This window comes from Salvelinus fontinalis, chromosome 23, assembly GCF_029448725.1.
Source record: "Salvelinus fontinalis isolate EN_2023a chromosome 23, ASM2944872v1, whole genome shotgun sequence".
Taxonomy (NCBI): domain Eukaryota; kingdom Metazoa; phylum Chordata; class Actinopteri; order Salmoniformes; family Salmonidae; genus Salvelinus; species Salvelinus fontinalis.
In genome coordinates, this window is record NC_074687.1 from 49,721,259 (window position 1) to 49,734,001 (window position 12,743).

A 12,743-nucleotide genomic window follows, 5' to 3' on the forward strand; every position below is an offset into this window, starting at 1 on the left:
GTGCATCTGAGAAAATGTCAGTAACTGTAAATAATGTTTTGTCAATATGTAGGCCTATAATAACTGGAAAGACTGTGCTTAAAGGTCTACTGTTTGATGCAGTATTTTGATGAGCATTTCAAATAAATTTCCAAGTTGATTGAAACCGGTACACAGGGCTTGCTACAATGTATCCTCAAATAGCTACATCTGTTACTGTAATCTGTAGAAATGATGCTTTTTAATAGATTTAATCATAATGTTTCAATGCAACATTGTTGCAATTTTTTGGTTCAGGGGCGGGGATTAGGGCCGTGTCGTTCCATCATTTAAATTTGATTGGTTTAAAAATTATGTCAATCGAACATCTCAAACATAACATGCACGCCCTCTTCTCCAGAACGAGGAGTTAGGGGAAATTAAGTTGTTTGACAACAACTAGCCAGTAGAAATACTGTTTAGATCACGGGAAAATAATTTTCACGATAGTGATTTAGTTCGTTATTAGGTGTGGTGTATAGGTTTAGTATAAGTATTACACTTCCCACAGGATATTTTGTAAACATTTCGAAGTTACCTTCTGAGCTTGGTGAGTTAAAAAAGCTACTGTAGCATGCTAAACGAGCTAGCTAGCCAGCTGTGCGTTTGCTAATCGTTCGTTGTTTTTAACTAATAGCTACTGTTCGCTTGCTACTAAGATAGCTAGCAACTTTCTGGAAATCGTATTTGACTGTGTTCTTGTGGTTATTTAGTGTGTTGTCACAATTTGATTTAGCTAGCCAAGTTAGCGAGACAAGATTAACATTTGGCTGGCTAGCTAACTAGCTAGCTGTCAGTGTCCTATAGGTTCATGTACAATGTCAACAAACTGTGCTATCTAGCAAGCCAAAATAAAAGTAGCTAGCTAATCAATCATCAGTTCTAACTAATCGTCAACAAACTCATTGCCACGGTCTAACTGAAAGGTAGCATACAATAATAGCGATTTAATCAGCACGTTTGAGTGACACCCGGATATTACTTTGGAAAATCACCAATAACTCAATAGTTTACCATTTGGCTATGGGTGGGGATGGCCCAATACAGATAGATACCTAGCTAACTTCCTAACATGTAGCTCCCAGGGACCCTGCATTAGATTTGACCCAGTTGATTGCTATGATCTGATCATTCTGTTTTCTATTGTCTGACCACAAATATTTTTATTTTATTTCACCTTTATTTAACCAGGTAGGTCAGTTGAGAACACGTTCTCATTTACAATTGTGACCTGGCCAAGATAAAGCAAAGCAGTGCGACAAAAACAACACAGAGTTACATGCACATAAACAAACGTACAGTCAATAGAAAAATCAATATACAGTGTGTGCAAATGTAGAAGATTAGGGAGGTAAGGCAATAAATAGGCCATAGAGGTGAAATAATTACAATTTAGCATTAACGCTGGAGTGATCGATGTGCAGATGATGTGCAAGTAGAGATACAGGGGTGCAAAGGACCAAAAAGATAAATAACATGTGTGGATGTCAATGTAGCCTACAGCTTAGGCTAATTATGGTGATGAGCAAATATGCCATTGTCAGGACATGATTTGATTTGTTAGTTACCATCAGAGCCATATATTAATACACTATATGACCAAAAGTATGTGGACACCTGCTCATTGAACATCTCATTTCAAAATTCTGGGCATTAATATAGAGTTGGTCCCCCCCCTTTGCTGCTATAACAGCCTTCACTCTCCTGGGAAGGCTTTCCACTAGATGTTGGAACATTGCTGCGGGGAATTGCTTCCATTCAGCCACAAGTGCATTATTGAGGTCGGACACTGATGTTGGGTGATTAGGCCTGGCTCGCAGTCGGAGTTCCAATTCATCCCAAAGGTGTTCGATGGGGTTGAGGTCAGGGCTCTGTGCAAGCCAGTCAAGATCTTCCACACCAATCTCAACAAACCATTTTTTGTATGGACCTCGCTTTGTGCATGGAGCCTTCCCCAAACTGTTGCCACAAAGTTGGAAGCACAGAATTGTTTAGAATGTATGCTGTGGCGTTAAGATTTCCCTTCACTGGAAATAAAGGGCCTAGCCCAAACCATAAACAGCCCCAGACCATTATTCCTCTTCCACCAAACTTTACAGTTGGCACTGCATTGGGGCAGGTAGCGATCTACTGGCATCTGCCAAACCCAGATTCGTCTGTCAAACTGCCCGATGGTGAAGCGTGATTCATCACTCTAGAGAACGTGTTTCCACTGCTTTAGAGTATTTGTATTTATTAAGGATCCCCGTTAGCGGTTAATGTTGCTGGACCCCAGGAAGAGTAAGGCAGTAATTTACAATAAAAAATATTAGATGACATTTCATAACAATTTTCACAACACATTAAGTATGTTCCCTCAGGCCACTTCTCTACTATCACATATCTACAATACAAAATCCATGTGTACTTGTCTGTAGAGTGTGTGTCTTATCGTGTGTGTGTCTCTTCACAGTCCCCCCTGTTCCATAAGGTGTATATATATATTTTTAAAATCTGATTCTACTGCATCAGTTACAAAAATAAGTTGTCAAATGGTGGTGAGCTTTACACCACTCCAGCCACGCTTGGCATTGCACATGGTGATCTTAGGCTTGTGTGCAGCTGCTCAGCCATGGAAACCCATTTCATGAAGCTCCCGACAAACAGTTATTGTGCTGACGTTGCTTCCAGAGGCAGTTTGGAACTCGGTAATGAGTGTTGCAATCAAGGACAGATGATTTTTACTCGCTTCAGCACTCGGCGGTCCCGTTCTGTGAGCTTATGTGGCCTATCACTTCGTGGCTGAGCTTTTTTTGCTCCAAGATGTTTCTACTTCACAATAACTTCACTTACAGTGGACCGGGGAAGCTCTAGCAGGGCATAAATTTGAAGAACTAAAATAGCCGAATCCACTAATTTGAAGGGGTGTCCACATACTTTTTTGTGTGTATGTATGTACAGTTGAAGTCAGAAGTTTACATACACCTTAGCCAAATACATTTAAACTCTGTTTTTCACAATTCCTGACATTTAATCCTAGTAAAAATTCACTGTCTTAGGTCAGTTAGGAGCACCGCTTTATTTTAAGAATGTGAAATGTCAGAATAATAGTATAGAGTGATTTATTTTAGCTTTTATTTATTTCATCACATTCCCAGTGGGTCAGAAGTTTACACACACTCAATTAGTATTTGATAGCATTCCCTTTAAATTGTTTAACTTGGGTCAAACATTTCGGGTAACCTTCCACAAGCTTCCCACAATAAGCTGGGTAAATTGGTCCCGTGTGGCTCAGTTGGTAGAGCATGGCGCTTGCAACGCCAGGGTTGTGGGTTCAATTCCCACAGGGGGGACCAGGGTTCAATTCCCACGGGGGGACCAGGATGAATATGTATGAACTTTCCAATTTGTAAGTCGCTCTGGATAAGAGCGTCTGCTAAATGTTTTAAATGTAAATGTAAATGTAAATTTTGGCCCATTCCTCCTGACAGAGCTGATGTAACAGAGTCAGGTTTGTAGGCTTCCTTGCTCGCACACACTTTTTCAGTTTTGCCCACAATTTGTCTATAGGATTGAGGTCAGGGCTTTGTGATGGCCACTCCAATACCTTGACTTTGTTGTCCTTAAGCCATTTTGCCACAACTTTGGAAGTATGTTTGGGGTCATTGTCCATTTGGAAGACCCATTTGCGACCAAGCTTGAACTTCCTGACTGATGTCTTGAGACGTTGCTACAATATATCCACATAATTTTCCACCTCATGATGCCATCTATTTTGTGAAGCGCACCAGTCCCTCCTGCAGCAAAGCACCCCCACAACATGATGCTGCCATCCCTGTGCTTCACGGTTGGGATGATGTTCTTCGGCTTGCAAGCCTACCCCTTTTTCCACCAAACAAACGATGGTCATTATGGCCAAACAGTTCTATTTTTGTTTCATCAGACCAGAGGACATTTCTCCAAAAAGTACGATCTTTGTCCCAATGTGGGGTTGCAAACCGTAGTCTGGCTTTTTTATGGCAGTTTTGGAGCAGTGGCTTCTTCCTTGCTGAGCGGCCTTTCAGGTTATGTTAATATAGGACTCGTTTTACTGTGGATATTGATTATTTTGTACCTGTTTCCTCCAGCATCTTCACAAGGTCCTTTGCTGTTGTTCTGGGATTGATATGCACTTTTTCACCAAAGTACTTTCATTTCTAGGAGACAGAACGTGTCTCCTTGAGCGGTATGACAGCTGCTTGGTCCCATGGTGTTTATACTTGCGTACTATTGTTTGTACATATGAACGTGGTACCTTCAGGCATTTGGAAATTGCTCCCAATGATGAACCAGACTAGTGGAGGTCTACAATTATTTTTTTGAGGTCGTGGCTGATTTCTTTTGATTTTCCCATAATGTCAAGCAAAGAGGCACCGAGTTTGAAGGTGGGCCTTGAAATACATCCACAGGTACACCTCCAATTGACTCAAATTATGTCAATTAGCCTCTCAGAAGCTTCTAAAGCCAAGACATTGTTTTCCTGGAATTATCCAATCTGTTTAAAGGCACAGTCAACTTAGTGTATGTAGACTTCTGACCCACTGGAATTGTGATACAGTTAATTATAAGTAAAATAATATGTCTGTAAACAATTGCTGGAAAAATAACTTGTCATGCACAAAGTAGTTGTCCTCACCGACTTGCCAAAACTATAGTTTGTTAACAAGAAATTTGTGGAGTGGTTGAAAAACGAGTTTTAATGACTCCAACCTATGTGTATGTAAACTTCCGACTTCAACTGTATGTGTGGCTCTGGTTACCATAGTGTACTGTAATGTGCATTTTTCAGTGACGGCATAGGCCCTGATCTCAGTCAGACCATGTGTGCTGCAGTTTGTTTACGTAATAGCTCATCATTCATCTCCAATACATTTTATCCAAAGGGAAAGCGGCGCATTTTTCCCCGTTCTACATCCAGACTCAACTCATCACCTTCTCATCATGCCTTTCCCCTTCGGGAAGTCTCAGAAGAGCCCAGCAGAGATTGTGAAGAGTCTGAAGGAGAACGTGGCTTACTTGGAAAAGCTGGATGCGGCAGAAAGCAAAAAATGTGAAAAGGTCAGGTGGTACTTGTGGACTGCTGTTTTGATAGCACACTAGAAATTGTCTGTTAGCATTTGTTAGTAAAAGTCGGTCTCTAACGTTTGAGCATCATATAGAAATGGCGTGAGAGTCATTGGATGCGTCTGAAATGGCACCCTAATCTCTATATAGTGCATTACTTTTGACCAGAGCCATATATGGGTTTTGGTTAATAGTGCTCTATATTATAGGGAATAAGGTGCCATTTCAGATGCAGCCCCTGATTTAACTAAGTGCTGTTCCCTCACATCTTCTTGTCACCAGGTTGCAGAAGAGGTGTCTAAGAACCTGTCATCGCTGAAAGAGGTGCTGTGTGGTACAGGAGACAAGGAGCCTCAAACGGAGGCAGTTGCCCAACTGGCCCAGGAGCTCTACAACACCAACCTCCTCATTGCTCTCATTGCAAACCTGCAAAGGATTGATTTTGAGGTGGGGGGATGTTCTAGCCATTAGTTTTGTGTGTGTGGGGGGGGGGTGGTGTTTACAGGATACAACGGTAGTCCATAGTGGATGTATGAATGAATACAGAAGAGGGAGGAGCATAAAGCACTGGGGAGTGCCAGTGTGGGCCTCTCATTCCTTTATCTCAGTATTTTTGAACATGCGCACACAGTATCACCCTCCTATTCTTAAGTGAGTGTAATGTTTATCACCATCGTCCAACAGGGAAAGAAGGATGTGGTCCAGCTGTTCAGCAACATTGTACGGCGTCAGATTGGCACCCGTACGCCCACGGTTGAGTATATCTCCTCACACCCGCAGATCCTCTTCATGCTGCTGAAAGGGTGAGTCTCAAAGCTGCCCATCTGCTATCTGTTAGATCAGTAAGCCATGCAAGACATAGCGAGTGGCATGGATTTATTTCTTTTAGTTAGGTTTGTCCCCATTTTAATTGACTTTTTAGGCCTTTAATTCCCCTCTTTGTTCATTTACACATAGGGCTGCTGCGGTGACCGTATTACCGCGGACCGGCAGTCATGAGTCATGACCACAGTAATCTCCTCTTATGCACTCTGGACATGCGTTGGTAGAACCCAACTCGCTAGCGACCGTCAGGTCACTAATGGCCTGGGACTCGGCGCTCCATTGTCCCTCTAACCACTCTGATATTAATAGAAATGCAATCGAAAATGACATCAAAACAGTATCATGCTTTGAAAACTCACCTCACTGTGATCGATCAATTTGAAGAAAGAAGTTCAACAACAGGTTGGAACTGAGTGGAAAACATAGGTCGTTGTGGATGTTTTTTCAAAGCTGAACACAACAAAATGGACAGGGCTTTCTAAGGTGATGATTCATTCAAAACGCCAATATTGTTAGAGCTTACGCATAGGCCTATATAAGAGCCCAAGCTAAAAAATAAATAACTGAATGAAAAATGATTGTGCCATTATATGTATATTACGCACAGCATAAAATATAAAGATTTAAGATTTCTTTGGTACATAATTGGTCTAGCCTATACTAAAAAATGTAACAAATACGAGTAATCGCCTTTGAGTGTGCACTGTATAATGCATACAGGATGGACTGGTTAACGTATGTTACGCTCCAAACTTTCGATCAATGAGTTTGGGAGAGAACGTATAGGCCTAGGCTATGCTATTGGTTCATTGATTGTGGAGAGCGGCTTACAGAGTTAGCCTACAATTTATAGTGAATTCAATTTTGAATAGCCTTGTAATAGGGCATTAAATAAATAAAACAATTTAGGCTGACATTACTTTTAGCTACAGAATATCTCACCACTTTGCGTTTCCTCTTTCTCCTCCATTCCTTTCTCAAGTACGCTGAGAGGGAGGCTATCAACAGTTGAATTAAATATGTTCAGTTGTGAACCTATTACTATCGATGTTCCTTAACAGATTTCACTTAGTTTCCCAAATGAAGCACGGGTTAGTTGCAGGAACAAGGTTGGAGAGCCCATGGGATACAGAGTTTCACCTGTCGTGCAGCAAGAGCCTGCATGCTCCTCAAACAGTGGCTGAAGCGTGTTCTTATAAGCCCAGACATTTCTATATGCAATCCTGTGAAAGCAGAGTTTTGATGGTTGCCACTTAAAAGAGGATCCCAGCTGCAAAGATATTTATTTCTCAGCTGCTCATATTAAGCACATGCCCCGCTCTAAAACCGGAGTAGACTACCAGGCATGATTTTAATCAGTGCACGCTTTTTTGTGTGAGTTTCTCAAATCATCAATAGGCTATAGTTGCATCATGCAGGCCATATTTGTTTTGATTTTTAAGACATTCTATCTTTCATAGCTAAAGTTGCCAAATAACTCTAAATCTAGTCTATAGGACTTTTTTTCTTCAAATTATCACTTTTATGCTCAACATAGCCTCTTCATATGTGCACTCACTCTGGAATGGGAAAAATATCCTTTCTATTTTATTAATTTAAGTAAATTATATTCTTCTTAATATAAAATAACGGCACTTATTAGCATATTGTGTCTGCTAAATGAACTAGCCTATGGAATGCATAACATACAGTTGGCATACATACAGCAGCCAGATAACATACAGTTGGCCAACTCATTCTGTTCTTCTGAAATACACTTTCTTCATATCATAATGTTTCTTTATTTATTTTAGACAGGTTTAATGCATTTGTGATGGTGTATATAAAATGGATTTATTATACTTTAAAAAAAATGTTGATGTTCCAAAGGCTTGTGTGCGTGGAGGCCTGGAGATTCTTAACATGTTTGTTAATTAACGGTCAATTGCCGTGAGACCAGCAGTCAATTTCATGACCGCCATCTCACAAAATGTCATGTCCGCCACATCCCTATTAACAGACCCACGTGCATACAATCTCAGCAGATCCTAAATGAATAATCACCAACGAAACACACCCATGTAGTAGTGTTGAGCACTACTGACATGAATCCCACCTTTGCAGGTACGAGAGTGCGGAAGTGGCTCTGAACTGTGGGATGATGCTAAGGGAGTGCCTGCGTCATGAGCCCCTGGCGCGCAGCGTTCTTTTCTCTGAGGACTTCTACTGCTTCTTTCGCTACGTAGAGCTGTCCACCTTCGACATCGCCTCAGATGCTTTCGCTTCATTCAAGGTACACTGCTGCTTTTCTCACTTCTTTATGGCCTATGTACTCACTGTAACTAAGCCTTGTCCGAGCCAGAAAGGCTCCTGCCCTATGTCCAACCTCCTGTATCGTGAGGCAGCTTGATGCACAATTACATCCCCTGGACAGGACGTTATTAGTGTCTTTAGTATGATCTGTTATTTCTTTATCTAATATCCTGTTCTTTTCTCTCAAATGTGTTGCTAGGATCTTCTCACGAGACATAAGATTATGTGTGCAGATTTTCTGGAGACCAATTATGACAGGGTGTTTACAGAATATGAGAAGCTCCTGCATTCCGAGAATTATGTCACCAAACGGCAGTCCCTGAAGGTACTCTATATCACGTTTGATGCTGCATGGTATCACTTTGTCATAAAACCCAACATTTTAAAGTTTTGACCTCTCACGTGACTCAATTATTACTATCTTCTGTAACTGAAATATCTTACTAACTTATCTTAAAAGCAATGATGACCCTCCTTTTTATATTACTAACCAAACTGTTTTGTAGCTCCTGGGAGAGCTTCTTCTGGACAGACATAACTTCACTGTGATGACCAAGTACATCAGTCGTGCAGAGAACTTGAAGATGATGATGAACATGCTGCGAGACAACAGCCGCAACATCCAGTTTGAGGCCTTCCATGTCTTCAAGGTGTGTAGATATCTTTAATTAAGGGATCAGCCAAAGCTGAGGGTACAGATTCTGGCCTCATTCTCTGCTTGTCCTACTTTCCACCGTTTTGGGTTACTTGACCTAAAATACATGTTATTCACATTTTCATCCCCTAATCTATCATTCTCAGTCTTTATAGAGGATGCAGAAATATGAATGCTGCCTTTAAAAGTTAGTTATAACTTCATACTGTTGTATTATTCTAAATAAATGATTCCATTAACATATACTAAGGTATACATTTACCAGTTAACCAACTAGAATAGATGTCAGGCTATGGCACTCACTCACGCTGTAGAACTATTCAATTCAAAGACTGTCCACTCTGATCCTAGGTGTTTGTGGCCAACCCCAACAAGACTCAGCCTGTGCTGGACATCCTGCTGAAGAACCAGGCCAAGCTGGTGGAATTCCTGAGCCACTTCCAGACGGATCGCTCTGAGGACGAGCAGTTCTGTGACGAGAAGAACTACCTGATCAAGCAGATCCGCGACCTGAAGAGGCCCCCGCCACCAGAGGAGGCGTGAGGGGACAGGCAAGGGGGACGCCAGTTCAGAGGGAGAGAGTGAGAATGATGGTGAGAGCGAGGGAGGGTGTCATGCTTGACTAGAATCTATTACTCTTCCCTTCTCTTAACTTCAAACATAGGAAAATATATATTGTACAAACTCCCTCCTCGTCCCTTTTTATGTTTCTAATGCTCATGTGGGAGCGGAGGTCATTTTTAAGGCACACACAACAAGAGTGACCCAAGAACAGTTATTTAAACCATAGAGCTATTTCAGCCAATTCGTATGAATCAATGCACTTTGTCAGATGATGTTATATTGGACCTTAAACACGCCATTATTCTCTTAAGCACAGTAGCACACCTGAGCAATTTCCTGGGAAATTAGGATACGTGGTCAACATAAAACGGAATAAACTCTCTGTCAACAGGCAAAGTCTCACCAAACTTTACAGGAAATGTCAAATAAATTTGCAAGCTTTTAAAAGGCGATGTCCTATTTGATATTTTAGGACCTAGAATTTTTAAATCAAGATATTCTTTTGCTGGCGTTATTCTATAATAGTTAACATTTTATTTTGTAACTAACACCACACTTAACAAATTCCATAATATCTTGGTTTATTGCTTTATTTAAGAGCTCTTTTAATATGTGGATGACCTTAGTGGTATTATTCTTTGCTTGGGATAGACATTTGGGGCGAAGTAGGTCATTGTAATCTTTAGTTGATAACTACGTAATTATCTTCAGTCCAGCTCCTAACAGCACACAAAGGGACAATGGAAAGCTCAAAGATGCGAGTCCTCTGCATCAGTTGTCCTAATCGAATCCATCAGAGATGGCAGTAAAAAAAAATCTGAAACATGAATCGATGAGATTTGTGAGGTAGGAGCCAGGCTAGTAGACTAAAATAGACTGTCAGATAACGCTGCAGGGTGACCATAGGCAGCCATCCATTCTTTGCTCTGATTGATCCCAATGTTGGCACTCTCTTTTTCCCCCGCCCGGACGCTCGCTAGTTTTCATATGCAGTTAGGAACTGGTGTGAGATAGGAAGATGTTTTTTCGTTCAGAAATGATCACTTAATAATATTGCTTTGCAGACAACTGATAAGATGTATCCTCCCAATAATATTACTAACACATAATATCTTATCGGACAAGAATAATGCAACACAAAGGTAACACTGTAATGTTGCAGTGCAGCAGAACCTGCTCGAGCTCTGATACTCCTAAGATGCTAGTAAGCGTGGGCTTCCATGAGCTGTATGCTGTATTTCAGGCCTCACTCTCATGCAGTTAGACGCACTGGTCAGGAAGCCATTGCAGAGGCCTGTGATTGGACCCTTTTCCCCCCAATTTTCACCTAAATGACATACCCAAATCTAACCGCCTGTAGCGCAGGACCTGAAGCAAGGATATGCATATTCTTGATACCATTTGAAAGGAAACACTTTGAAGTTTGTGGAAATGTGAAATTAATGTCGGAGAATAACACGTTTAGATCTGGTAGAAGATAATACAAAGAAAAAAAACATGCGTTTTTGTTCCATCTTTGAAATGCAAGAGAAAGGCCATAATGTACTATTCCAGGTTAGGCACCATTTAGATTGTGGCCACTAGATGGCAGCTGTGTATGTGAAAAGTTTTAGACGGATTCAATGAACCATTGCATTTCTGTTCAAAATGTTGTAGCAAGACTGCCCAAATGTGCCTAATTGGTTTATTAATACATTTTCAAGTTCATAACTGTGCACTCTCCTCAAACAATAGCATGGTATTCATTCAAGAATGTTAACTTTCTGCCCATATCAGATATGTCTACTGTATGTCCTGGGAAATGTTCTTGTTACTTACCTCATGCTAATCACATTAGCCTACGTTAGCTCAACCGTCCCGTGTGGGGGGGACACTGAACCCGTAGAGGTTAAACATATTAAATGTTCCACATAATAACCTGCATTGTCAAACTTGAATGAGCCAATTGGGATGATTTATGTTGAATCCAAAGCACCTAATTGGCCACATTCTCTTAATGGGGGTTCGCCGCTATCAATAATTACTTTGTATATTGTCCAGATGAACAAAAAAAAGAGTATCTTGAAATGACAGCATTTTTGCCTTACCTGGTGTCACTTAAATTGCATAATAACAGATTACAAAAATATATGGTGTCTGTTTTGCACAACTCTAGTATATACCTCATGGGGTTTTGAGTTCATACGGGCTGTGTTCTCTACTTTCCTTGACAAGATATTTGATTTGATATTTTGGATAAACAGCATTGGTTTGTATTATGCATGCTAAATAAATCAATGTTTTTGTTTGAACTTAAGCAGGGAGTGGCACCTGGTTTTCTCTTAGGGGAAAGACTTCAACTAAATGTATTTGTTGGGTGCCTCATGTCAATTCATAATGAATTACAGGATTGGCCCCACAAAAGTATGAATGTTGCCTTACTTTCAGAATTTTTATTTGATTGTTAAGACCATGTATGTGCTCAATTTTCTTAACCAAAGGTAATTTGAGGTGGAAAATAATGCATTTCAAGTCCCAAACATAACGCCAACTTCACAGGCCCAGATTAAATTCATTTTAATTGGTAATTAATTGCAAATGTGATTTCATGAATCTAGATAAACCTTGAATGGAGTACTTCTGGACTAGAGACGGTATTCTAGGACTTTTGGAAAAAGTGAAATTTAGTACTGTAGGCTTAATCTAGGTCACTATAATCAGCCCACATACTATTATTTATTGGAATTTCAGATCACCTGTTTTGTGATACACCAAGCATTAATCAAAATGTTTTATCACAACTTCAAACTGAATAATTTCTTAGAGGAAATCAAATATAAAGCTAAATGTTTTAGATCATTTTCAGACCTCTGGTTACTTGGCTAGTATAATAACTCAATGGCAATATTATAAAATTCTCAAGGCTAAATAATTGTTGGGTGATTTCAGAATTTTCCTTTTGAACTGTAAAATGTTTATGCTTTACTGTTTTCACCCTGTTTCCCATAGGCTTTGTGTATCTGATTGATTTATTTTTACTGTGGGAAAAGATTAAATGTGTACATAGCTTTATTTTAAAAGGTGAATGTGTGGAAACATATAAAATTTTAAGACACCACTTTGTGTTTTTATTACAAGAAGGTCTCCTCTAGGTCTCTCTGTAGAGCTATAGCACACTCCAACAGAGTCCTTCTGCCTCTGTATCTTAATTGTCAGCTAATTTCCAAGCCTCTTGATATCCAATGTTAGTCTCATTCTCTCTCTCCTGGCTTCCTGTGCTTCTTTCAACACGTTCTTTTCAGTTTCTCACATAGCATCCTCTTCTCCA

The 12,743-nt window shown here is 40.3% G+C and overlaps 1 protein-coding gene across 1 annotated transcript; it reads left to right on the top strand.

Moving 5' to 3' along the window:
• Positions 1-353: 353 nt before the first annotated feature.
• LOC129821435 (calcium-binding protein 39-like) lies at positions 354-12,533 on the top strand. The gene is made up of 8 exons (XM_055879107.1): positions 354-568; positions 4,920-5,094; positions 5,383-5,547; positions 5,785-5,903; positions 8,029-8,197; positions 8,417-8,542; positions 8,724-8,867; positions 9,224-12,533. The coding sequence occupies exons 2-8, from the start codon at positions 4,978-4,980 to the stop codon at positions 9,413-9,415; spliced, it is 1,032 nt and encodes a 343-aa protein (XP_055735082.1). The 5' UTR covers positions 354-568; positions 4,920-4,977; the 3' UTR covers positions 9,416-12,533.
• The last annotated feature ends 210 nt before the right edge of the window (positions 12,534-12,743 follow it).